The sequence below is a fragment of the Podarcis raffonei genome, chromosome 10 (genome assembly GCF_027172205.1).
Source record: "Podarcis raffonei isolate rPodRaf1 chromosome 10, rPodRaf1.pri, whole genome shotgun sequence".
Lineage (NCBI taxonomy): Eukaryota > Metazoa > Chordata > Lepidosauria > Squamata > Lacertidae > Podarcis > Podarcis raffonei.
The window spans coordinates 61,310,833-61,337,252 of NC_070611.1; the positions used below are offsets into that span (position 1 = coordinate 61,310,833).

General features: G+C 43.2%; 1 protein-coding gene across 5 annotated transcripts in view; it reads right to left on the reverse strand.

Moving 5' to 3' along the window:
• LMO3 (LIM domain only 3) overlaps positions 1 to 26,420 on the reverse strand; it is a 95,246-nt gene that overhangs the window by 6,175 nt on the left and 62,651 nt on the right. For all 5 annotated transcript variants that reach the window (XM_053404555.1, XM_053404557.1, XM_053404556.1 and 2 more), the window contains exon 3: positions 3,408 to 3,533. In XM_053404555.1, the coding sequence (XP_053260530.1) occupies positions 3,408 to 3,533 (126 nt within the window). The remainder of the gene's footprint in view (positions 1 to 3,407; positions 3,534 to 26,420) is intronic.

Genomic DNA, 26,420 nt, shown 5'->3' on the forward strand with positions numbered 1-26,420 from the left:
CTCTATACACTGAAAAAGAAGCCCACCGTCTTTTGTTCTGTGGCTAACAAAAATTATCTGCCTTGCTTGACTGATAAAGATTAGCCGACTTCTTGCATTAAAGAAGTTTATCTTGTACGGGATGAAGTGACAAGACAGTAACTAAGTGCTAATTGTGCATAACCAGTGCTAAAGATATGCAGGCCCATTACGACATGCAATAAATGAAGCGAACAACAAGAACGTATTAGACAGTTTTAATAATGACACTAGAACAGTAACAGTGGTTTGGAGCAATAAGGATGGGGGAAAGTCTTTAAGAGTTTCAATTCAAAAGAGTATGCAATTATTTCGTACTTGAATGGATTCCACTGGTAGGGTAAGGCTGACCTTATTTTGAATGCAGACTCTTTAGTTCTGCACCAAAACAAGGCTGATGTATAGGAACTGTAAATGGCCCTGTAACTTCTAATTGCTTAGCATTATTACATAGTTTAAACAGTGGTTATTACTTGTCTGATATTTTAATTTTCTGCACATCGTGATGAAAAAGGTCAATTTGGCTTTGTTTTAGAATGTAATTGTAGAAAGCTATAATTATGGCAGCTGCACAATTCACACTGCATGAGGAATGCTCGGCTGTATGTGTGCGTGTGTGGTTTTAAAACTCACTACGTCTCTACAGAACGAAGCGGAGCAGCGTGGGCTGCCTCTTCCATTATTTTACCCAACACATTAGAGAAACGGGCAGATCCATTCATTTCCTGACCTTGACACTTTGTGGAGGTTTTTTAAGCCAAGACTAGCTAATGTGGCATGGGGACCCGGGTGGCGCTGTGGGTTAAACCACAGAGCCTAGGGCTTGCCGATCAGAAGCTTGGCGGTTCGAATCCCCGCGACGGGGTGAGCTCCTGTTGCTCGGTCCCTGCTCCTGCCAACCTAGCAGTTCGAAAGCACGTCAAAGTGCAAGTAGATAAATAGGTACCGCTCCTGTGGGAAGGTAAAGGGCGTTTCTGTGCGCTGCTCTGGTTTGCCAGAAGTGGCTTAGTCATGCTGGCCACATGACCTGGAAGCTATACGCCGGCTCCCTCGGCCAATAAAGCGAGATGAGCGCCGCAACCCCAGAGTCGGCCACGACTGGACCTAATGGTCAGGGGTCCCTTTACCTTTACCTTTAGCTAATGTGGCACTCTTTAGGTGCTGTTGGACTACAACTCCCATCATCAGCTGACCATTGGCCATGCTGGCTGGCACTGATGGGAGTTATGGCCAAGGACATCTAGAGGGCTAGCCCTGTTTTTACCCATCATTCAGTTCTGTCTCCACAGGAGTGGTCCATGTGGTGAGACAGAGCCGCAGAACGGCCCTCCTGGGGTTTCTGCAGCTTGCCCGGATGCCATTGGGGTAGAGCTGGGCAGCTGTGAGGTTGGGGCTCCATCAGCGCACCAAGCACTGGAACCAATCTGGCGGCCCTACCAGGGCAAGTGCACAGCCCAAAGGTATACACACAGCAGAGAGCTAACTTTCTTGTAAAAGACAACCCTTACAGTCACTTCTACAGCTCTGGATACCTCTGCACACCAATATGACCTCTAGGCAGCTATTTCCAGGTCTGTGCTGTATGGAGCTGTTGCAGCAGCTGGAGACCACTCCCTTCCCACCAGTTTATGTACCTTCCCCTGACAGGGTGAGCACAGGTAGCTGGAGACTATGCCTGCGTGGAAACTGCCTCTGCTCTTCCTGCTTCAGTTCCCTTCTGGTTCTGGGAGAGAGTTGTGCAGGAGAGGGTAGGGAAGCACCCAGCACTTTCTTTGCCTGCCCTGCCTCTTCCTCCACTCTGAAGCTTCCCCTCCCTCTGATTCTTGCCTCCTGGTTGGTTCAGGAACCCACAGACCACTGTTCCTCCTCTCCTGAGTGGGACTCCAGCGTCCTGCCAGTCCCTGACACTGCCCCACTCCAGTGCAGGTTAGTTGCAGTGACATTCCATTCCAGTGGCTTCCATGTTAAGCCAGTTAAGGTTGAGGAAGTAGGAGAGCCACCTCAACAAACATTTTTATGTATTTTATAACATATTTAATGTGTGCCTTCTTCCAAAAAATGGGCTGTACCCATTGTTATGCAAGCAAAGTTCCACTCACCCAAGAGGACTCCCCTTTCTTCTGCTCTACCAACACCTCCCTGAAATCTGACTTGCAGGGTGCACATGGTGGCCGGAAGGGCCAGGAGAAGAGGAAGTTCTTTTGTGCTCATGGAAGTTTGCTGTGCAAGTGGATGTCGGGATACATCTTAGGAGATGGGGTAATTGGCAGGCCCACAGCTGGCTCCAGCCCACCGGCTGGCAGCCGGGGCGAACTCCACGTCTCGGAACAGCATCAAAAACTGCTTGGAACAGCATCAGAAACCTTTAGAGACTGAGCACGCAAGCCAGCAGAGATAAGAACTCTTTGCAACGGAAGTAGCGGACAGAGGCATATGTAAGCATATTTATTCAGCATTAGAACAAAGGAAAAACATGTCTGCTTCAATTCGTGTCCAAGCAAAAAGCATAGGCAAAAGCTAAATACAATGGAAGTTCTGCTGGAAGTAAACAGACATGTGACATACAAAAACTCCACATACCTGTTCTAAAGGTGGAACGGAAACTCAATATCCTAACAGTGGATTTCAACACTTATGAAGTGTTGAAAACTGAATCATAATATTCTGCGAATGTTTTAAAGTTTTAAAGTCAGAGTTTTAAAGTTTCACAGCCCTGCAGCATTTTAACCTGAGACTCCAAAAGAATCTGTCCATGTACAATTTTATAATGGGTTGGGTCTAGACTTAGTCAAGCTCAGAGAAGAATCAAGTGATTTCAGTGGGTCTAAAAGTAGCGATGACTTACTTGAGCCCAGTTGGTTTCTGCAGGTCTAAGTCTGGATTCAAACCAACATGCTCAAAGTCAAAATGAAGCGGATCTCCAAAAGGATAGGACCTCCATAATTTCATGGCCACAGAAGGTTTTGCTCTATGTGATACTGGGGCTCAGTGATGGTGGCAGCATTACGATGGAGCTGCCACTCAAATTTGGAGCTGCATTCAGATGCAATTTGCACCAATGGATTTTAGCATTACAGTCAAGAATGGCCTCAGGTTTGCAAGCCATGGTTTACCATGTTTGCCGCTAAACCATGAACAACGTATACAGTACAATCACCGTAGATGTGGGGCAAAGGGGAAAACTAAGTTCATGCCTGTAATACTGAACCACAGATAATTATTGTGCAAGAGTAGGGTTGCTGTGATAAGAGCTAGGTGAGAGCAGGTACACTGTGTCCAGTTTTGCCCAGAGAATGATAGCAAGCTATTGTACCTCCATGCCCTCCTAATTCTAGGTCAGTCCCAAGTTGGTCTCAGTACATGGAAGGAGACTTAAGAAACTCTCCTACCTCTGATTACAAAGTTGACAGGCGAAGCAGTCCAGGTGGTAAACATTGTCCTTGGCCCTCATCACCATCTCAAAAGCAGGGATGAGTTTGCTGCAGGCTGCACAGTTCCCCGTAACGCCAAATAACCTACAGAAAATTAAAAAAAAAAGATGAGTGGAGGAGGCATGATTGGTTGGGTCAAGAAAAGAGAAACCCCCTATATAGTACCCAATAATCACACTTGCATTTTTCTTCCTTCCCAGACATAAATCTATATTTGATTTTACCACGAGACTAAACTTCTCTCGGAAATGCTAAAGTGCAAATGTACCGAGAGGGCGATGGTGGAGGCGTGAGCTGCTTTTCATCTCCACTCGCAGATAAGTATTCTACTGTCATAAAGCTTTCTACAAAAGGCGGAAAGATACGGAACTGCGGGGAAATAGTTTATTCTCTCCCTTCAATAGAAAAATCTACATAGCTAGCATACAGTACGTAAAGTTACTCGATGTGGTAGGGGGTGAGGATTCTCATTCTTGGAAAGACGATAAAGGAAGGGGAAAACAACAAGCCCAGGACTATGTTATAGGGTATAGAAATTTCTTAAATAAATAAGAAATAATAATAAATAAAGCTCAGCAAAATGTTAGCCTATGGCACGGATTATGGAGTGAGCTTGTCCGATAGTGCAGTAAAATAAATAATAATAATAATAATAATAATAATAATAATAATAATAATAATACTCCACAACTCCTTGGAGCTCACTGTAAATATGAGTGTGATATAAAACCTTGGCCTCTGTGCTATTTCTTTGTAACACACAAGCTTTAGCAAAAGAGGAAATAATACTTTGGTGCTGGTGCGGGGAAGGCTCCCATTGCAGTCATTTTTGACACCTAGTGCTAAAAGCTTTACCATTATTAAAGAGCATTTTATGAAGAAGTCATTTAAAGCGTCAGAAAGCATTAGTGGTTCATGCACCTTCCAACCTTGTACCATGCTTATAGCTATGATTATGTTATTCAAGTAGCCCATTAAAGTAAATGAGGCAGTCAGCTATATATAGCCACATTAGGAGCGCAGGTACATTATATTGTAGGAACAATTTCAAATCTCTTATGAAATGTTTTAACTTTGGTGATGGGGGGGTGGGGAGAACCCACTTCCATTTTTAAAACAGATGCGCGTGCATACAAGCACAGTCGCACATTGCTCAAGGTGGTCCCCTTCCTCCGCACACAGCTGGTATGTTCCAAATAATGAAATAATCCTACACACATCTATACAGAATTTTAATTCTAATAAGGGAGGATTATAAACTTTCTTCCTTTCCTTTTCGGATGCACACACCGCCGATCTTTGAAACCAACTTTAATGCAAAGCTACTTAATACATGCAAATGGGTTTTCCCCCCTTTTAAAAAAGTAGCAATGCTCTTCCTCTGTGTTTAGCAGTTAATGCCATTTTAAAGTATGATACAAAATAGATGAAAATGCCACATCTGCCGCCTTCCTTTTTGCTCTTCAACATCAGGCTGACAGCAGAAAAATATTAATGGCTCTCGGGGGAAATGCCGAATTAAAAGCAGTTCTGAGCTAATGAATTCAAAGGTGCTACAGTTGAAAACTTGGTTTGGCAACACACACAGATGAGCGCAAACCTTCCCGTATGAAAGGGGTGCACCAGTGGTGCCTGCACAGCTAACCAAGCCCTGACATCAGCACAGTGCACACATTTTGCATAATACATACAGCATGTTTATTTTTAAAGTTATGAACCACTTTTCTGCTGATTGTCTGGTGCACCAGTTTACCCTGATTTTATATATATATATCTAAAATGTTCAGAGATAAACAAAACAACAACAAGGCTTAATCACCAGCATCCCTATGTTCATCAACTCCTGGTAGATTTATTATTCAGGCTCATGTCAACTTCATTTTGCTAATTGTGAAGACGGATGATTAAAATTATATGTACACACAGAGAGACAGAGGGTTGTGTGTCTCTCCACAATCACTTCTCAAAAGATTCCACCCCAGCAATTCTCAAATGGCCTTGGGCAAGCCATGCCAGTTCAAAAACAAAAAAAGGCTGGATCCAACTAAGCCCTACTCAGAGTAAACTCACTGAAATGAATGGGACTAAGTTGGTACTACTAGCTTCAGTGAGTCTACTCTGAGTAGGGCTAATACAACACAACATCTCAAAAACTAGCAGAGAGGCACTTCAGGGTAAAACTGAGGCCACTTTTCACAAATGCATTCATATATTTCAAATAATTTGTATACCGCTTAATTAGATAGCCCCTAAGCAGCGTACATTGAACAAATCAAAACAATTATTGATGTGCAAATAAAAGAATCAATGTTTGAAAACAGATATGCATGACTTATTCCCAAGTCTGGAGAGGCTTGCTGAAACAAACGGAAGGCTTTGGGCTTTATATTATAATAGCAAGACCTTGCACTTGGCATAGCTGGAAATCAGCACCTATTTGAGCGGAGGTGCAATATGCAGGCAGGATCTCAGGCCTATCAGCAACCGTGCTGCAGTGTTCTGCACTAACAGCGGCTTCCTGAGCAACTGCAAGCTAAGCCCCAGTTTGCAATAATCCCACCTTGACGCTACCCATTCTTAAAACGACCATAGTCAATCTATGCCAATCCAGGAGCGGCAGCAGTTGATGCTCCAGTCAATGTTGGTGGAAGATGCTACTAGCCACAGAGCTCACCTGGGCATCTAGTGGAAGAGGCTGGAGCGAGAAGCAGCCCCCCCAAGCTGAGTGCTTGCTCCTTCAGGATACAGTGGTACCTCAGGTTACATATGCTTCAGGTCACATACACTTCAGGTTACAGACTCTGCTAACCCAGAAATAGTGCTTCAGGTTAAGAACTTTGCTTCAGGATGAGAACAGAAATTGTGCTCCGGCGGCGTGGCAGCAGCAGGAGGCTCCGTTAGCTAAAGTGGTGCTTCAGGTTAAGAACAGTTTCAGGTTAAGTACGGACCTCCGGAATGAGTTAAGTACTTAACCTGAGGTACCACTGTATTTCCACACAGGGCAGGCAGACATAGGAACTGCTCATCCACAGAGCTTACACCTTGGCAGCACTCAAATTCAATGGTAGTCCATTTGCCTGGCGGTGGTGCTTGGCTTAATAGCCATCTCTGGTGATTCGGTGCTCTTGCTTCCTCCGTTCTGAACAGTACAATTGAATGGAGTAACACTCAGACATGGTCTTCAGTATCTACCTTACATGGCATGGGGAAGTGTCAGTGACTGGCCCCACAACCTGATCCCACAATCGTAAGTCAATTAAATTAATCTAAATTAAACAGCTTGGGGAGTTAAAATAACAACCACAGCTTGTTTCCAAGAAGCTTGGTCAGGAGAGCAAGTCCCCTGGTTTCAAGTAAGGTGGTCCACCTTGACCTTCTCCAGCCAGTTGGACTCCCACTCTCATCAGCTTCAGCTAGCCTGGCCAATGCACAGGGATGATGAGGCTTGGAGTGCAACATCATCAGGAGGGCACCAGGTTGGGGAAAGCTGATCCACCAAATAAATAAACAAATTTTGAACTAAATTAGAAGAGCAGAACCCAGAAGTGGGTTGTTGTTTTTAATGAAACAGCCGCATCTAGGCCAGAACAAGGCATGCACTAGATCAGGGAAGGGGAACTTGTGAGCGTCCAGATCGTCTCCCAATATCTGGACGGGGATCAGGTCTGCTAGACGATGGGTCAAGCAGCTCACTAAGAGGTTGCAGCACTCAACATCACCCAACCTGGAAGAGATCAAACTGGGCATAGGAACATAGAACATAGCTGCCTTATACTGAATTGCATCTAGCTCAGCAATGTCCACATGGACCAGCAGTGGCTCTCCAGGATTTCAGTTTCGGGTCTCTCCTACCTAGAGATGCTGGGGACTGAACCTGGGACCTTTTGTGTGCAAGGCAGGTGTTTTACCACTGAGCTACAGATCTTCCCCAGCCTTTGGAAACCTTCCAGGGAAGAGGTGCACACACCTTCCTCAGCAACAAATTCCACAAGGCCTGTGCTAGCTTCATAACAGGAGAGTAAGGATGTAAGAGGGCATCACTTTGCCTTCCTCCCTATATCTGTTGCACACAACACTGCTTCCTTTCTGCTGAAGTTCGTCTTCCACCCCAAACCATTATCTGTCTCACTTTTTGCCGTGGCAAAATTGCATAGCTTACGCAATTTATGTAATTGAGTATGTGAATTTTGTTGCCATTATGTTACTCTACTTTATTCCTTTCAATGCAATGGAAAGACAATGCAAACTGGGGTGATGGGGACGTAATCGATTACCTATCTTTTGTGGTCTGAAAGCAACAGCTGTTGATTGATTTCCATACTGGAAATGGGATGAATAAGTGAGCTCCAGCAATTTCCACTCCTGCTTCCCTTTATTCTCCAACAACCTTACATGGGACAGCAGATGCTGTAGACCAAGGTGGTTACACGCCTGCCAGCAACACACATATAAATTAGTCTTTGTTAGCACTATGCTCCAACAGCTATGCTGTGCAATGGCACAGCAAAGGCCAATCCAGGTTTGAACCCCTTTGCGGACAAAACCCTCGGCCTGCCAACAACACTGGATATCGGCATGAGCTGACTCAACATGGTTATTACTACCAGTACAGCAGAGAGAGAACAGGACTCTGGCAGAGCCAGGAAGAGGAGAATAAATAATAATAATAATAATAATAATAATAATAATAATAATAATAATAGATAGATAGATGATAGATGATAGATAGATGATAGATAGATAGATAGATAGATAGATAGATGATAGATAGATAGATAAAATTTATTATTTATACCCAGCCCATCTGGCTGGGTTTCCCCACCCGCTCTGGGCAGCTCCCAACATAATATTAGTAATAATAATAAAGTGATAAAACAACAAATATGAAAAACTTCCCTAAACAGGGCTGCCTTCAGATGTCTTCTAAAAGTCAGATAGTTGTTTAATTCCTTGACATCTGATGGGAGGGCATTCCCTGTAACTTCACTTCTCACAGGAAGGGAACCACCAGAACGCTATCAGAGCTGGACCTCAGTGTCTGGGTTGAATGATGGGGGTGGAGATGCTCTTTCGGGTATACTGGGCCAAAGCCATTTAGGGCTTTAAAGGTCAGCAGGATAAATGAGTGAGAGGGGAAGGGACCAGTTCACCTGCACTGGGTACCAAGCTGAGAGGGCGCCACAACAATTATGTAGAATGGAACGTGAGAGGCAGGGGACACAACAAATTTTGGTATCACACAAGGTGCCGCTGAAATTTGGAAGCCCAATCTCCACCATGCGTGAATGCTGCTACCAAAGGGACAGAGTCCTATTTCCATGCACGCATGGAACTTGATCCACCCTAAATAGTGCCAAGGTATGGATAGAATTCACCTCTGTGTCCCCAGCCTCCAATGTTCAGTCTGATGTGGGAGGAACATGTGTCAGTTTCCGACTAGGCAGACAGGAGTTCAAATGGGTTAATCCTGAAAAACGGCACCTCCAGCACTCAGAGCGGCTCAGCTACAGAGCTCACCAAGAAACTGGCAAGGCCTAACTCACAAGGTTAAAAGAGCTCTGCGTATGCAGCACTGAACTCATTGGGAGGTCAGGATATACATGTCGTAAATTAATTTCATTTAGGAAGGCTTACCTTAGACAAGGTTTGAGATCTCTTGATCTACAGCAGGGGTTGCTAAACCGTGCTTCATTCAGGTGGCCCACGGCATGTCCGCATTAAATATTCATAATGATTTTTAATTGTATTTTTATTGCTACTTTTATCTCTCACGCCGCATTCTACTGTATTACAATTTGAATTCCATAGATAAAAATACAATTAAACACCATGCAGCTTCTAGTCTATTGCATTACAATTTCTACAATAGGCAGAAAATTCATTAAGCGGTCTTCCAAAGACTCCATCCATTTTCAAGTGGTCCATGGGGGAGAACATTTGGAAACCACCAATCTACAGCAGCACCTTATTGTCGCTTTTGAAGAATAATTGACTAATATGTTATAGAACCACACCGGGGACTACAATGAGCAATTCAGTATCATTATTTCCTTTCATTTCAATTACCAGGGCCCTAAGCTGCATCGAAAATTGAGGTTCTCTAAAGAAGGGATGGGGAACCTGTGGCCCTGCAGGTGTCAGACTTCACTTCCCAACAGAGCATGGCGAATGCTCAAAGCATGATGCGAGCTGAATTCCATCAATGTATTATAAACCACAGGTGCTTCATACCTGCCTTGCAGCTTTTCAACAGGAGTACGTAGGACAGATCCATTTGGTGGTGGCGGCTGTTTTTTAAATCCAGGTTATGAACATGTAAAAGCTTCCTTACTCCATGATAGACCAAACACAAGTGTTACCGATGGAAAGCCACGCTAGGAGATGGGATTATTCATTCTCCACTATATGCTGCATCTAAATTTGCATGCCCCAATTCTCTGAGCCATGAGAGATTTCGGGAGGTTCTGGTGGTTATCGTTGTAGAGGACATCAGGAGAGGCTTCTGACATTGTGCCCTATTCACATTCCTTGACAAAATATGGGTTGACCCTAGGTGGAGATTCACAGCATTAACATTCCAAAAGGCATTGCTCCATCAACAGTTTCTTGGAGAGGGTGCTCATCAACCTAAAGCTGCCTCTTTGACCTTCATCCCACCCCCAGTGTCAAGAGAAAGAAGGAAGGGGGGATGGGAAGGTAAAAGCCCTCTCCAAAGGACTCTCTTCTTCCAAAAGACTTCAGCTAGAGAGAACAATCTACACGGAACAACCCATTCCGTGGTTAGGGCGGTATACAAATTCAATAAATGAATGAAGAATGAATGAAGAGGGAAGGACCCGTCTTGAGGAACTGATCTTAACTGTGCAGGGTAGCATATGCATGTGACTTTGAAGGTGATCCTCTGCAGAACTGGGGGACTATTAAGCTGAAGGAATATATGCTTGATCAGACCAAGAAAGCCCGTATGTCCTCTTTTTCCAGGACACGCCCTCTTTTTCATGGCTAGAGTCATCATAGCGACCCAGAGTTAGAGGTTGGGAAGTATATCCTCTTTTTTGCACTTCAAAATATGGCAACCCTAAGCCCACTCTTTTGTCACCAACAGAGGGAAGGCTGGGGTGTCCACACATCCTACTTTGCAGTCCTCTATTTGAAGATATGCTTGATCCATGCCCCATCCATCCATCCATCTGTAACATTAGAAGGGAGAGCAGCAGGGACCTTGAAGTTGTCCATCAACAGTGAGCGCCTGGATAACAGACTGAACAGGCACATACCACCTTGTCACCTTTCTTTGCTATGGTGGGATGTACTGTATATCATTCCTAAATCTGCATAAGTCAGCATAGGCAAATTTCATGCAAATCTGAATCTTATTTTTCGGGCAATGCATCTCCTCTTTTTTTGGCAACCTCCCTAGAGCAGGTGGCCTTTGGAGGCTCCTTAAGTAGGGCAGAAATTGCAACAGCCCCCACCTCCCACCCAGCATCTGCCTCCCAGAGGTATCTTGATAGTATGGATCATGGTTGTTGATAGACCTAACCTCCATGAATTACACACTGAGTTAGGGTAAGGTATAAATCCTGAAGAATGAGAAAACACACACACTTTGTCTAGTTATATAGGACTCCCACAAATGTTGCTGAAAAGCTTATTCTAAAATCTTAGCTGCTTTAAGGCTACGCAAGAGACTTCTTGCAGTTGCGTTCTTGCACTCAGACCAGGGCTAAATATGAGCTGGTGTTAATTCTGAATATAGCTGCTTGTTTGCATTAAGAACAGCCGTCCCCCTCTTGCTATTGTTATATTATTATTACCACTACCCCACAATGCCACGTTGAAATTCTGAACCGAGTTCTTCTATTCCACCGTCCCCAATTTTCAATTGCTTTCTTTCCCCGAGCATTTATCAGCTACCTGATTAGAATTTGTTTCCACACAAACCATTGATCATCAGCCTATTACTAGGCAAATGACAGTTAATTACCCACTACATTAACCACTGGGACCCAAGACCTGCTTCTCCTGCCATCAGTCAACATGATAAATGTGGCAAGTTCAGTAATGCATGGCCAGCCCCGAGCTGCCTGGTATAGTGTGAACAACCCTCAATCTCACTTCCAGGCCCAGGAAAATCTATGGCAATCTGCATAATTACAAGCTCTGGGTTAATAACAGACAAATGATTTGTTGCATCTAAACAAAGTCCTTGGAACGGGCCTGGTCTCCTGTGGTTTTCCTCGGGCCGGTTACGCTCTGCCATCGGTGCACTTTCTTGTATAATGTGCATTTAAAAAAAAAAAAGGAAAAAAGAGGGGGTGGAAGGAAAGAAATGCCTTTCCCAATACTATACCTTTCCCAGTTTGTTGCTCTCCAATTTATGGATTCTGCATATGTGATTTTTAATCATTAAAGAACTCTTGGAGCAATATTATCTTAATTATTCTCTGCTGTAACCAGGGAATTAGGCTTCAGATAAAATTTTCTTCTTCCCCGCACTTCTCCTGCCTCGCTGGAGGCTCCATCAGTTTTCATCTGCACCTGGACTCTGAAATCCTAATGATGAATTATTGCCCCTTTCCCTAAGAGGGCGAACCTTACAAGGGAACATTTTACTGAACTGTCAAGCTCACAGACCGAGTGCGGAGATGCGGAAATCTGATCTAATTTACTGCAAAACGACGCACTTGTTAGACTTTTCTCCCTCCGTTTCGTCCCAAGGATCAAGAGATCAGTCAGTAGCCAGGCACTGCCTACTCCTTTGCTGGGGAGAGAGGGAGAGGGAGGGAGAGGGAGAGAAAGAGAGTGCAGGGGTGGCGTCGGTTAGGTTCTCTAGGAGGCTCAAGATAATAGAAATTGAAACCAAGTTTTTGTTTAGCTGGGAAAGGAAGAAAAATTCTACTCAGGGCAAGAAATAGTCCCTCCACCAAGACAGGTTCACCTTGGCCTTGGTCCTAAGCACTGTCTCACTCTGCTTCCGACTATATTGTTGGTCTTTCTACATGCTTCCACCTCCATCCAGCCTAAAACCACCACATTTTGATTTTGCAGATGAGATGCCTGGAATGGTGGAGCAAGAAGAGAATCAGGGGGAAGAATGTGGCAAGCCATGGATGGAGCTTGAAAAAGAATTTGTCACGCCAGGGGTCAGAATCCGTTGTTAGGAGGAAAGCAGGATATGGAAGGACACAGCAGAAGCTAGCAGAACGTAAAATCCATTGGCTTTTCAGGTCCCAGGACCAATTGCCAGACAAATGCATCACCAGTCAGACTGGTTGGAAGGGCTCGTCTTAGACTCCTTCCAAGTTAAAGAGGGCAAACTCCAGCAGAGGCACAGTTCAGCGAGTAGCCTATGAATTAGGCTCCAAGTGCCAGTAGCAGCTATTTGCCCAGACAGCTACTACAGGCACACTAGTGGAGCCCCTTTCCAATCTCTTCAGTGTTGTCAGTGCTGCTTCGCACTCAGTGTCTTTATTCAGCAGACAGTATACTGCAGCTTTCCATTGAAGAACGGCAACTGAACGAGCAGTTGGCAATGCTAGCAGAGAGCTTCCATATGCAACTGCTACAGTCATTTCAAGGGAAAACACAGATAGCTGTTATATTGCAGTTTCATGCCTTTAAAACTTTTCAAAATAGCATGGGCTCCAAAAGATCTAATAGGAATGCAACAGAAAGAGAAAGCAGTGATCCAGCTCATTGTCTTCCTAAGGCACTGGACTAGACCTGCCGGTGATATCACCCACGCTCCAATGTACAAGGGGTTACGCAGTGGTAAGTGGGGAAGCATTTATTTATCCATAGTTCTATAGTGTGTTATGATATAAAACAGACACACTCAAACAAAATAACCCATTGACTCTGGATTTTGAGGAAATAAGGGGTTCTTTCCATGTGAGTTCCGGCTCAAAAGTGGGGTTCCAGGTAAAGAGCTCTTCTGATTTTCATGAGTGTGTGACACGTAATGCTTCATTTGTACTTCCATTTTTAGGAAAGACAGTTGTGTGCTTAACAAGCAAACAGTTTTTCAGATAGCACAGCACTATTGTAGACTATCCCAATACAGAATCTCAGCATGAACCAGCAACCAATAGCACCTTTCACAACCTTCCACCACGTCTCCAAATTAAACTGTGCATTCAATAGGGGTGTGTTCAATATCTTTCATCGATACCGATTAACTGCCAACATGTGTTCTTGGGCCCATAATGAGCAGGATCACGGCTTGGGTTTAAAGGTGCAGACTCAGTATCTTAGTTCCAGATGTATTTGGCTCTCCACCTCCAAACCCTCCCTTCCTGGTAGGAAACTAGGGTAGGGCAGAGGCAAAGTAGCTACTATTTCAGCATCGTATTTGATTGATGAAACTGCAGAAAAAGGGTTGGATAGATGCAGGTGGCGCTGTGGTCTAAACCACTGAGCCTCTTGGGCTTGCTAATCAGAAGGTCGGCGGTTTGAATCCCCACGATGGGGTGAGCTCCCGTTGCTCGGTCCCAGCTCCTGCCAACGTAGCAGTTTGAAAGCACACCAAAAAGTGCAAGTAGATAAATAGGTACTGCTCTGGCGGGAAGGTAAATAGCATTTCTGTGTGCTGCTTTGGTTTCACCAGAAGTGGCTTAGTCATGCTGGCCACATGACCCAGAAAAACTGCGGACAAACGTTGGCTCCCTCGGCCAGTAAAGTGCGATGAGAGCCACAACCCCAGACTTGTCTGTAACTGGACTTAACTGTCAGGGGTCCTTTACCTTTACCTTTTTAGTCCATATCTTCATTGATACCAAGACTGCCATCAATTGCAGTGCCTAGAATTCTAAGCAGGACCAGACTGGCCACTGGGGACGCAGCAGGACAACTGGGGAGAAAAATGCAGCAAAAAGCCAAAAGAAAATCCCTGGCCAGAAAATAGCCCCAAATCTTTGCTAGGGACAGTGCTGCTCCTATCACTAGGCAAAGTCAGCCATACGGAAGAGGGAAGAATTTGATTCACTCCACATTTGAAGGAGAGCCTACCGAATCCACACCATCCAAAACAATTCATGAAACCGAAAACACAGCCATCCACCAAGATTCAGATTCCTCCTGATTTTGCAGTGCTGTTCTCCATCCAAGTAATATGTACAAAAACACATTTACTAGATTGTGCATGAAATGCATATATTCTTGAAAATAACAAACAAAAATGGCTTTGCAACGCTGCATATAAATTTGTGCAGTACGAGTAATTAACACAAAAATGCTGATGGGTTTTCATGAGAACTTTTTAAAAATAAATAAATCAGAAACTGATGTGGAAATGTAGAGAACTTAATTTAAGATTGGAAAAATGAGGAACTGAGAGATACTGCAATTGACAGATTCATCCATCCCTAGGCAGGCTGAAGACTCCAAAGGTAAATTTCAGGTGCTGCTGCTTTTGGAGCAGTATCTATAAACAACCAACAGCAACAACAGAAAGGCAGGGACTTTCCTCTCAGACTTAGGCTGCATTTACACAATATTTCATACTAGAACCAGTAAATACAGAGTTCTTGGTGTGTGTTTTTTACCTAGTCTACACACAATCCAGACCTATTGTATATTTTTTTGGCCCCTGAAAAGTGCTTCTTGGGAAACTGGTTTCATTTGGAAAATAAAAGCTCATGGCAGATTAATTCTATTTTGCCCCGCAGTGTGTCCATTTGAAAATGGATGAGAAGAAACATGGGTGGTCCCAGAGATTGGGAACATATCCACATCTGCTGAGTGATGTTGTCAAGGATAGGTGTGTAATATAACAAGGCTGAAATTACCTCTTCATTCATCTGGGCATGTTCAGAAGGAAAAAGATGTTGATAACCTAATCAAGGGGAGGGTATTCAAAAGCATATCAAGTACGGTACCTACAGCCACCCTCACTGATGACAGGATCTAGAATCAATCTAGAATGAAAGCAGCATGTTGAAGACGAGCCAGAACATTTCCAGATTGAGAAAAGCCACATTTTTTTGTGCTACAAACAGTTAAGGTGTACACAGATACTCTAAGGAACCAGATACACAAGGGAGGGAGGCTGGAAGGAAAAGGGTTGAGGAGTCGATATCAGTTTGACACTGCCATAGCAAAAAGGTATGGCAAAATCTCCAGTAGGGATGGGCAGAACTATCTATTTCATATATATTCATTCATAAGGCTGTTCCTCACATTTCAGTATTAATCCAATTTTTATTTAATTATTAAATTTGTGCACTGCCCTTCATCCATAGATCTCAGGGTGGTTCACAACATAAAGATACGGATTTGAAAATCCGCACAAAACTTTTGCATTTTCAAATACACTTTATCTTAAAATACACATTTTGATTCTTTTTTTTAAAGCCAAGGACTGCATCTCAAAATTCAGAGAGGGGCGAAGTCCAGAGTATAACTGTGTTCTGATTCATGCATTAGTCTCAGAAAGTGCCGATTGGGGTCAGTTCATATGAGAATTTGCACAGAACCAATTCCTCAAGAACCCCCAGTCTCCTTTGTGTCTACCTCAACTATTGATTCCCTGCAGCGAGCTCAGTGCACAGGATGCAAACCCTTCCCTGCTGCAGCTCAAACATGTTGCATATACTATTTTGTGTGACCCCCTTGTAGGACCACGTCCCTGGAACCTCCCTGGGAAACTTCACTAGCCTAAGTGGTGCCTTTATTCAAAATTAATTTTTCCTTCTGCAGAACTCGAATGGTATTTTTCTGAAGCAAAGAACTGCACCTGAAAACTTCACTTTAGGCAAAATAAAGAAGCAACACAATGACCATACTAATGGTTTGGGGGATGGGTGAGGAGAGAAGTTATACAGTTCATATCAAGTAATTCGCAAGCTTTTTGTTTGTTTGTTTATAGAATACTGCAAAACACCTAGACTGTACCAAAAATCCCACACACCCAGTTACGAATCATTTCGAGGTTCGCTGTTCATTCACCTAAATCAGGCATAGGCAAACTCGGCCCTCCAGATGTTTTGGGACTACAACTCCCACCATCCCTGACCACTGGTCCTGTTAGCTAGGGATGATGGGAGTTGTAGTCCCAAAACAGCTGGAGGGCTGAGTTTGCCTATGCCTGACCTAAATGTTTAGCACCTCTAGTGAATATTACCATTCCATCCATACCCATGCAGACAAAAGTAACTAGTTCAGCAGATCATTCACATCCATCTGTCTGTGTAAAGTGAAGGAATGTCAAGAGCTGAAGACATTCAACCAGTGGTTGTGTTACAACCTTTTAGCACCCTTCATTTGAAAGTTGAAAAATTCAACATGCCCTAATAACCCATCTATGCCACACATTGAGCTTCTTTAAGATACTAAAAGGAACACATGCAGTAAATGGCATTTCAACAGGGACAAATGTAAGGTTCTGCACTTAGGCAGGAAGAACCAGATGCACAAATATAGGATGGGGACACCTGGTTTACTAGCAGTACATGTGAAAAGGACCTAGGGGTCTTGGTAGATCATAAGCTTAACATGAGCCAAAAGTGTGATGCAGCAACAAAAAAAGCTCATACTATTCTAGGCTGCATCAACAGAAGTATAGTGTCCCAACTGAGGAAAGTAATAGCACTGATTTATTCTGCCTTGGTCAGACCACACCTGGAATACTGTGTCCAGTCCTAGGTGCCATAATTCAAGAAGGATACTGGCAAGCTGGAACGTGTACAGAGGAGAGTATGGAAACCAAGTCTTATGAGGAACAATTGAGGGAGTTTGCTATGTTTAGTCTGGAAAAGAGGAGACTGAAGGCACAGTTTTCATGCTGTCCCAAAACTCAAGGGGGGCGGGCGGAGGATTTCAGACCTCTAGAATTGTTATTTATTTTATTAAAAAAAATTATACCGCCTGACTGTACAAAAAAACTTCAGAAAAAAACCAATAAAATTATCGATAAAAAATTTACAAGGGTACCTCGGGTTAAGTACTTAATTCATTCCGGAGGTCCGTTCTTAACCTGAAACTGTTCATAACCTGAAGCACCACTTTAGCTAATGGGGCCTCCTGCTGCCGCCGTGCCGCCGGAGCACGATTTCTGTTCTCATCCTGCAGCAAAGTTCTTAACCCGAGGTACTATTTCTGGGTTAGCGGAGTCTGTAACCTGAAGTGTATGTAACCCGAGGTACCACTGTATAAATGTACAGCAAGTTAAAAACTCAGTAGAATAGACTAAATCAAATTAAAACTCACACAAACTTTCCAAACATCTGGGCAGGCTTGTCTAAATAAGAATGTCTTCAGGAGGAGCCAAAAAGAATACAGCGGAGGCCTGATATCAATAGGCAGGGAGTTCCAAAGTGTTGGTGCTGCCACACTGAACTATCAAATTCTTACCGATGTCAGGTACAATGTGGCACCTGTCAAAGTGCCAAATCCACCAATCGAAGCAGTCAAGTGGGCAAATATGAAAATAACCTCTTTTAAAACAGAGGAGTCAAGGGGGATAGCTCAGTAGAAAAGCACCTGCTCCACAGAAGGCCCTGGGTTCAAACACTAGCACCTCCAGATATGGTTGGCAAGAGACTTTTTGAGAAACCCTGGAGAGGTGCTGCCAGTCTGTGAAGACAATATTGAAGTAGATGCAGCAGCCAATGGTGTGATGGGGCAGAGACCTTCATATGACTTCCCAGCTGGTGAGTCACTGTTGCTTACTGGGAAGGAGAGGTGGTGCAAATGCATCTGCAGGAGTTTTGCATTAGCTCCAGTGGTGCATTTGCATGACACTGACATTGCCACAACCTCGCCTCTCTTCGTCCAAGTAAGCAGCAGTGACTCACCTGCTGGGAGGTCAGGTAAGCATCTTGGTACCACCACACTGTCCACTACTGACTTAGTGGTTCAATGGCCCGGTGTCCACCTAAGTAAATAACTAAGTTAAGTAAATTTTTATTTATACCCTGCCCTCCCTGGCCAAGATCTCACACAGGGCAGCTAACATCAAATACAGTGGTACCTCGGGTTAAGAACTTAATTTGTTCTGAAGGTCTGTTCTTAACCTGAAACTGTTCTAAACCTGAAGCACCACTTTAGCTAATGGGGTCTCCTGCTGCCACTGCGCTGCTGCCACACGATTTCTGTTCTTATCCTGAAGCAAAGTTTTTAACTTGAAGTAATATTTCTGGGTTAGCGGAGTCTGTAACCTGAAGCATATGTAACCTGAAGCGTATGTAACTCGAGGTACCGCTGTACATTAAAACACAATCAAACGATTAAAATGCAGCTTAAAAATTATAATCAGGATAAAATGACATGATTGCCCATGACTTACAACCATAGGGGTTGGGAACCTCAAGTATTCATCCGGGCCAGCTATCCATGTTGGCCCCACATGAGCTAATAAAAGGGCCAAAGAGGTAGCTTACAGGGTCCCATAGAGGGGGGGTCAAACTGGGCCTGGACCAAAGGCCAGGTGGAACAGTTCTGTCTTGCAGGCCCTGCGGAAAGATGTCAAGTCCCGCAGGGCCCTGGTCTCCTGCGATAGAGTGTTCCACCAGGCTGGGGCCAAAGCCGAAAAGGCCTTGGCCCTGGTTGAGGCCAGTTGAAGGCAGCTCCCTACATCCCTAGTTCAAACCTTTTTCTTTTTCAAAGTTTCTCTTCGGTCGCAACTACAAACCGAGCCGCCGCTGAATCTCTCCCCTTGGTACAGCAGCCAGGAAGGCTGCTAGGCTGCGAAAGAAATTATGCCATGCTTTATTAAATGGTAAACAGCTGTTTCAGTCACAATACGGCACATGCTAATTGAAGAATGCCGTAAGCACTTCTCCACTAATAAAGGGCTTTTAGGAGACAGGGGACTGAGGGGGAGAAAATATGTACCACGTAGAAAATAGGTGCCCTTCCTTTGAAATTCAGGCACGCGGGTCATTCCAGGTGAGAAGCACACTCTGAGAGGCAACGCGTGAGAATGAATATTCAATAATCATTAGTGGCTTTGCTCGAGGCTCACGGCGTCGTGGGTAAAAAAGGCAGGAGGAAGAATGAAGGCGGAACTCAGCTCCTTGTCAAGCTTCCGAGACTCAGGGCTGCTGGGAGAGACGTCAAGGAGGAACCTGTGAAGCGTCAGGTGACACACTTCCGACTTGCTCCTAGGAAACACACCAGAGATGTTGCCCAAGGAAACTGAATTAAGGACACGACACTAAGCAGAGCCGCTGGAGCTGGCAAAGGTCATGGGCACAGTGCTTCCTGGGGGCTGGGAAATTCCCTTACACACAAAAATTGTGAGAAGCCACGAGGGGGAGAATTCTATCTGTTTATCTCCCTCACATTTTGCATCCCGGCTCTTCCTCCAAGGATCTCATAACACCCTTGGTCTATCCCAACAAAGCTGCAAGGTAGAAGCTGTGCCAATGTATCTTTAGGAGGGCCAAATAAGCCAGTAGTTCCCAAACTTTCTCGGGATACCATGCGCTTGATTTCAAAAACTCATCCTACCCAACCCAAACCTACCATACAAAAGGCAATGTCCAGAATAGTGGTTTGCATGGCCCACTAAGAAAGATATAGCACAATAAAATTCAATACAGTGGTACCTAGGATTAAGAACTTAATTTGTTCCGGAGGTCTGTTCTTAACCTGAAACTGTTCTTAACCTGAGGTAGCACGTTAGCTAATGGGGCCTCCCGCCACCGCCCCCCGATTTCTGTTCTCATCCTGAAGCAAAGTTCTTAACCCAAGGTACTATTTCTGGGTTAGCCGAGTCTGTAACCTGAAGCGCCTATAACCCGAGGTACAATTGTACAGGAATAATTAAAGGTAAAGGGTAAAGGGACCCCTGACCGTTAGGTCCAGTTGTGGACGACTCTGGGTAATAATTAGGTGCATGTTTATTCCAAATTCAGTAAAAGCTATTTAGTTTAATCAATTCAACCCAATTGATGAATTTGATCCAATGATACCAGCTTTTCCAAGTCTGATTGTCATTAAGACCCCCAGCACCCCTTGCTTCTTTGCTCCCTCCAGGGGGCGCTACTGACCACTTTGGGGAGCACTGAACCAAACATGGCTTTCGAGCTCTCCTCCTCAAGTTGTGTGTCCAAAAAAAACAAAGGACAGGTTATTTATTTATACCCATTTTTCCCCTGACAGAGACGCAAGGCAGCTTATAGATAAAATAAGAACAGGTAAAAACATATCCCTAATCATTTAAAAAGAATTAAACATTAATAGAATTAAAACTCTCCCTCTCTCCCTCTCTCTATATATCCAATCTAGTAAAATGTAAGACAATTACCATAAAAACAGCACAGTACCAGCTCTTTCATTAAAAGCCTTTTGCACTGCATTTGTGTATTCTACTTTGCCTAACATATGCATTTTTGCAACACAGTTTCCTTTAACGATCACATTTTGATGCTATTTTTACTAACACGTGCATTTCTATGCACACTGTACCCAAATATATGCATTTTGAGTACACATTATGAAGCTAGGAAACTGCATCACAAAATTTGGAAAAGTGCAAATTTCAAAGGGTAGCTGTGTTTTGATTTGCATATTGTTTCAGAAAGTTTGAATAAAAGTAGCTTTGCCATTAAATGTAAAGTGGACTGAATTTTTCCCTTATCCCGTTCTTATAAATAAAAGAACTGGGGCATTACACATAAATATAGGATCTGGCCAGGCATTTTCTTCATTCAGCAAACCACATTATGTATAGAGCTGAGTGAAGAAAATTAGTGGCCAGATCTTAAAACAAACAAGTAGTCAGTCTGTCTGTCTCCCAATTTACACTACATAATGCAAGGCAGGCAAAGAAACAGAAGATCTGATTAAATGCCCAACTATGAAACAGCACGATTCAGTATTTCTAGAGTAGTCACTATATACCTCAAGCCCCCAAGCAAACACACCCTTTAATTTTTATGGTATTGAATGCTAAACTTTGCATTTTCCTAAAGTAAGCTACCAGATTTTGAGTGCTTTTTTTGCATTAATTATTTTACGTGACATTGGATTCCTTTGGCACAATTTTATTGGTTTTTCAGTTGTCTGGCTCCAATGTTGCACAATAATCATGCAACACCCATAATCATAGAGTCACATGTCACCATTCACGTCCAAAAGTACGATATTGACAGCAGCCAAAAGAGGCGCAGAAGTCAAAATGGCAATAATCAAGTTGTTTTTATTATTGCTTGTAAGCTGCTCTGAGCCCAGTCTTGGCTGGGGAGGGCGGGGTGCTACTACTACTACTACTACTACTACTACTACTACTACTACTAATAATAATAATTCAGTTTTGCATTTAAGGCATGCAGGGCCACCATTTCAGGAATAGCATTCTCAGAAATAACCCCTGGACTTAATAGTCTGATCTTCGTTCTGTTCAGAATTAATACGGGGCATCATTGAACATTTAAAGAAACATTTAGTGTGATGACAAGTAGGATTGGTCAATCTGACCACTTCAGTTTCTCATTTCCCCACTCTTCAGTTTAGTTCTTTTACATTTCCACATCATTTTGCAATTATTATAATTTTTTTAAACGTCCTTATGAAAATTCACCAGCATTTCAGCGCAAATTTCTCCTAATGCACTTTTGTACCCAAATCTGCCCAGTATTCACATTTCCCCTAATAAAATTCATTTGTGTATATTATTTTCTCTATGCTTCTTTTATACATGCTTTGTGCTAGCACATGCATCTTTTGTATACCTTACTTGGCTGGAGAGAATTCAGAGAATGTGAATTTCAAATGGTGGTTGTGTTTTGATTTGCCTACTCTTTTTGGGGGGGTGGGTTCACCTTTAAATCAGTTCACCTTTAAATCTGGACTGAAATTACATCCTCCCTCATACATACAAAGCTACAGCAACATGGCCACACATCTTATTATTAAAGCAAATGGATTTATGCCTTTCATACCTGCTTTTAGCCTTACAGGTCAACTTTGTTGCTTATAACAATAGTTAATGTGCTGAAGCAGATAACTTGCCAGAAATACAGGCACTCTCAAACAATAATCACAGCCATCATCCAAAACACAGAGGAACAAAAGATGAGGCCCCTGATGACATCTAAAATTCCTAACTGCACCTTAATTTAATTTTATTTTGTGTTCTGGGTTTATTATATTTTTGTACATTTTTTTAAAAAATCCAACACAGTCACAATAATAAAATACCATATATCAAGAAGAAGTTCCCTCTAGCAGCTTATGGTGTGACCCTCAGTTTACCTCTCAATAAATGGGAGCATTTTAAACTGCCTTATAAGCACACTGAAAGGTTAAGCTTTTTAACAGAGCTTGCCAAGAGAGAGATGCTTTGGAAGCATTCGCAGTTCTTTAGGGCATATGCGTGTGAAATTGTTGTCAGATCTGCTTGCAAGCACACAGTGCTAAAGATCCAAAATATTCACTTTGTAGATGGGATTTGCAGAAGAGGTAGAGAAATGCGGCCAACACTTTGTGCGCAGAGATGAGGGGGTGTCTTTCTTCAAATTAAAAAGGAAAAGAAAAAAAAGATTTAAGACAGAAGAAAGAGATGCAAGTTACTGCACCCTATAATTACACTCGACACAATTTAGAATGCCGCCGTACAGTAATGTTAACACAAACAAGGTTCTAAAAAAAGCCTTCTACGTAGCAAAACGTGGGGAAATGCTAAGTCTCTTTCGACTGCTTTGCAAATTTTCTCCCAGAAAAGCTATTTCTTAATAATGCATCTGACTCTTTTCATAGGGGAAAAAAGAAATGGGTTAAGTTTTCCCTGTATTTGGACTGTGCGCATATTCTTCCTTTTATTTATAAAAGGCACGCGTATCCAAGGCATTGGGCTTTGTTGTGTCACCTTTAGGACTTGCTGTTTGAAGTACTGCGTTGCAAGGGCTACAGTACACAGAGTGTTCAGAATTTTAAGCAAAACCTTAAAACAGTTACGGAAATCAAAGCCGGCTATTCCAAAGACGTGCACCCACTGTACAAATAGCACACGGACTGCCTATCGATAGATCCTGCATGCGCCTAGACAGTATCATTGCTTTGAAGTACATATGCATGGATGCTAACCTTGGAGTCTGGTAATTCCAAGGGGGAAACAAACAAACAAACCAAGATGCTATAAGATGGAATTTGGGACAGAGGGGGGAAAAAGTTATAGAGCTGTTTCAACAAGTGTTGGAATTAACTAGACATGAACGTGCAGCTTACTACACAACCCTATGCATTTTCACTCAGTGCGTTCAGCGTGACTTATTCTAGGAAAGTGAATACAGGCCGGCAGCCGTATTTGCCCAATGGAATGTTGCTTATTGGTAAACCAATCTGGAATCTACAGCTTAATGCTTTATGCGGTTTTTTAAAAATGCAAGTTGCTGGGAATTGCAAGTGGGGAGAAAACGTGTTGTGATTGTTGCATCCCACTTGTGGGTTTTGTATAGGCATCTGGTTGGCCACTGTGAGAACAGGATTGCTGGACTAGATGGGTCATTGGCTTGATCCAGCAAAGGCTCTTTTTACATTTAGCTCAAGCTATCAATCATAATATTTTATATGGACTTGATATTTCTTATCTGATTTTTAAGCCTTTGTGCTTTTTTATATTTTAATGACTCCAAAAATTAAGATTGTCGTCACCAATTCCATTGAAATATGGCTTAAAATGAGACACTGTCTTTATTTTGCAGGTTAATGAAGCTGCAGATCTAATACAGACCCACAGACACATTTTCCTATAGGTATAAGGCTTTGCCTTTCGTCCCCTGCTTGGGTGGGAAAACACAGAACAAGAGAAGAATTCTTTAGGAGACTTGGCCTCCTAATAAATGGCGACCAACTTCAATGAAACAGCTATATAGAAACAGACGTCGGGGGTTGTTCTGGAAGTTTGATATGTTGAGTAAGCTAAGGCAAATGAAATCTTTAAAACAGGCACACCACCTGTTTTATCTTTAAATCTTTAAAACAGGCACAGCACCACAACACTTACTAATGAAATGTTACATTAGTAAACATTTCAATTACTGCATCCATAAAGGCAACACCTTAAAATGGAAAAGCAGGTGTCATGTTGACGCCTATTGCTCATTAGATAAAGGTGCTGTTTGTATTTGGGTCACAACTCTTCCCATGTATGAATATTAGCAACACATTGCAGGAAGGAAAAAGCCCTGGAGATTTAGCACAGTTTGAATATTTAATGCAACAATAGTTGGATTCCTAACAGGAGAAAGGAAATTTGGAAGCACAAGATAGATGCACCACACACCTATCTTTGCTTGTCTGCTTTTCATATTTTATGCTGCCTACATTGTGACACCCCAGCATGTTTGAAAAAGAATAAAAACAGCTAGCATGGACTACAAGGTAGCAGATCCTACTTTCTAATGCCCCCTGAAAAGAGCAAACGATACCATATAATTCATGCAATGTATGTGGGGTGATTCTTTAGCGCAACACAAGCAAAGCACAGAAGACACACACAGAACAAAAGACAAGCCCTAACTTCATAACTTTGCATATATCCAAAGAGAAAAAGCTGTCAGGTAGCAAGATGATGAGTGTTTTAAAAGACACTTATATCTCATGTTTCTAATGAATGAAACGCAGGAAAGCAAACAATTTGAAAGAAAAGTAGGCTATTAGAAAATCTCTTATTCCTCCCTCCCTTGTTTCTTTTCTTCTTCTGGTATTAGGGAGTTTTCTCTCCCCAACGTCCCCCGCCACAGACACAAACAGCCCAGAGGGATTGCGGAACAAGGGTCTTTACAGAAGGCAGCTTGCTAATTGAGAAGCTGATCAGGGGTAGAGAGATCCTGCCTTACCACGTTAAGCATCGAAATCAAGCATGACTGGATTGATGCCGCCAAATCGCTGTCTGGAGGCCATTCCAAGCCAGGAGCAGCCGGGCTTTTCACACCTGATAGGCCCTCACTCCATCTACATCAAGTCGCATTAAGAAAGGAATGGATTGGCGAATTGGAGCCCTTGCCCCTTAAGAGCCTTCATTGGACAGACTTAATTGCTGCTCCTTGAAGTCCCTTAGAAGTAGCAAATCCTACTCAAGCGTCAGAGCGGTGCCATTATCTGTTCCACTCCTTTGCCCCTAGCAAGGAGAACTTCACATTTCAAAGAGTAGAAACATGGTAGAAAAACACACACAACTCAAACACTCTATTATTAATAATAATAATACAGTGGTACCTCGGGTTACAGATGCTTCAGGTTACAGACTCCGCTAACCCAGAAATAGTACCTCGGGTTAAGAACTTTGCTTCAGGATGAGAACAGAAATCGTGCTCCGGCAGCACGGCAGCAGCGGGAGGCCCCATTAGCTAAAGTGTTACCTCAGGTTAAGAACAGTTTCAGGTCAAGAACAGACCTCCAGAAAGAATTAAGTTCTTAACCCGAGGTACCACTGTAATTAACTTCCAACAATAATTGAGAGTCATTGGGACTTAACCCACCCTTTAACATTTCACAGCTGAAGCCAGGAACAATTTTGCATTCTTCCTATTCTCTTGCCCAAACCAGGGATAGTAAGTATTGGGGTGATCTGATTAGCTTTTTACTCCTGACAGTTTAGCAACAGCAACTCTCCGCACCCCACTCCCCCAAATTAGGTTGCTGAAACAAAGGAAATGTGGGAGAAAAGAAGGAGTGTATTTGTAAGTGAAAGGCCTGCAGGATCAGTACTAGCCCAGAAGTCAATAGTTGTGGTCTTGAAGACAAATTCCCAGGCTGAACATGGACTCAGAGGTCCAGTGGTCCATAATTCTAAATCTACAAAAAACCACATGTCTGGTGACATGTGACGCTGTACAAAACAGACCAGTCAAGATTGGGAATGGTTGCTGCTAATATACAATGCCAATTTTACGGAAGCTACACTGACACCAGCCCCATTTCCAGACACAATTTACAAAGCCAGCATGGTGTAGTGGTTAAGAGTGGTGGACTCGTAATCTGGTGAACCTGGTTCGCGTCTCTGCTCCTCCACATGCAGCTGCT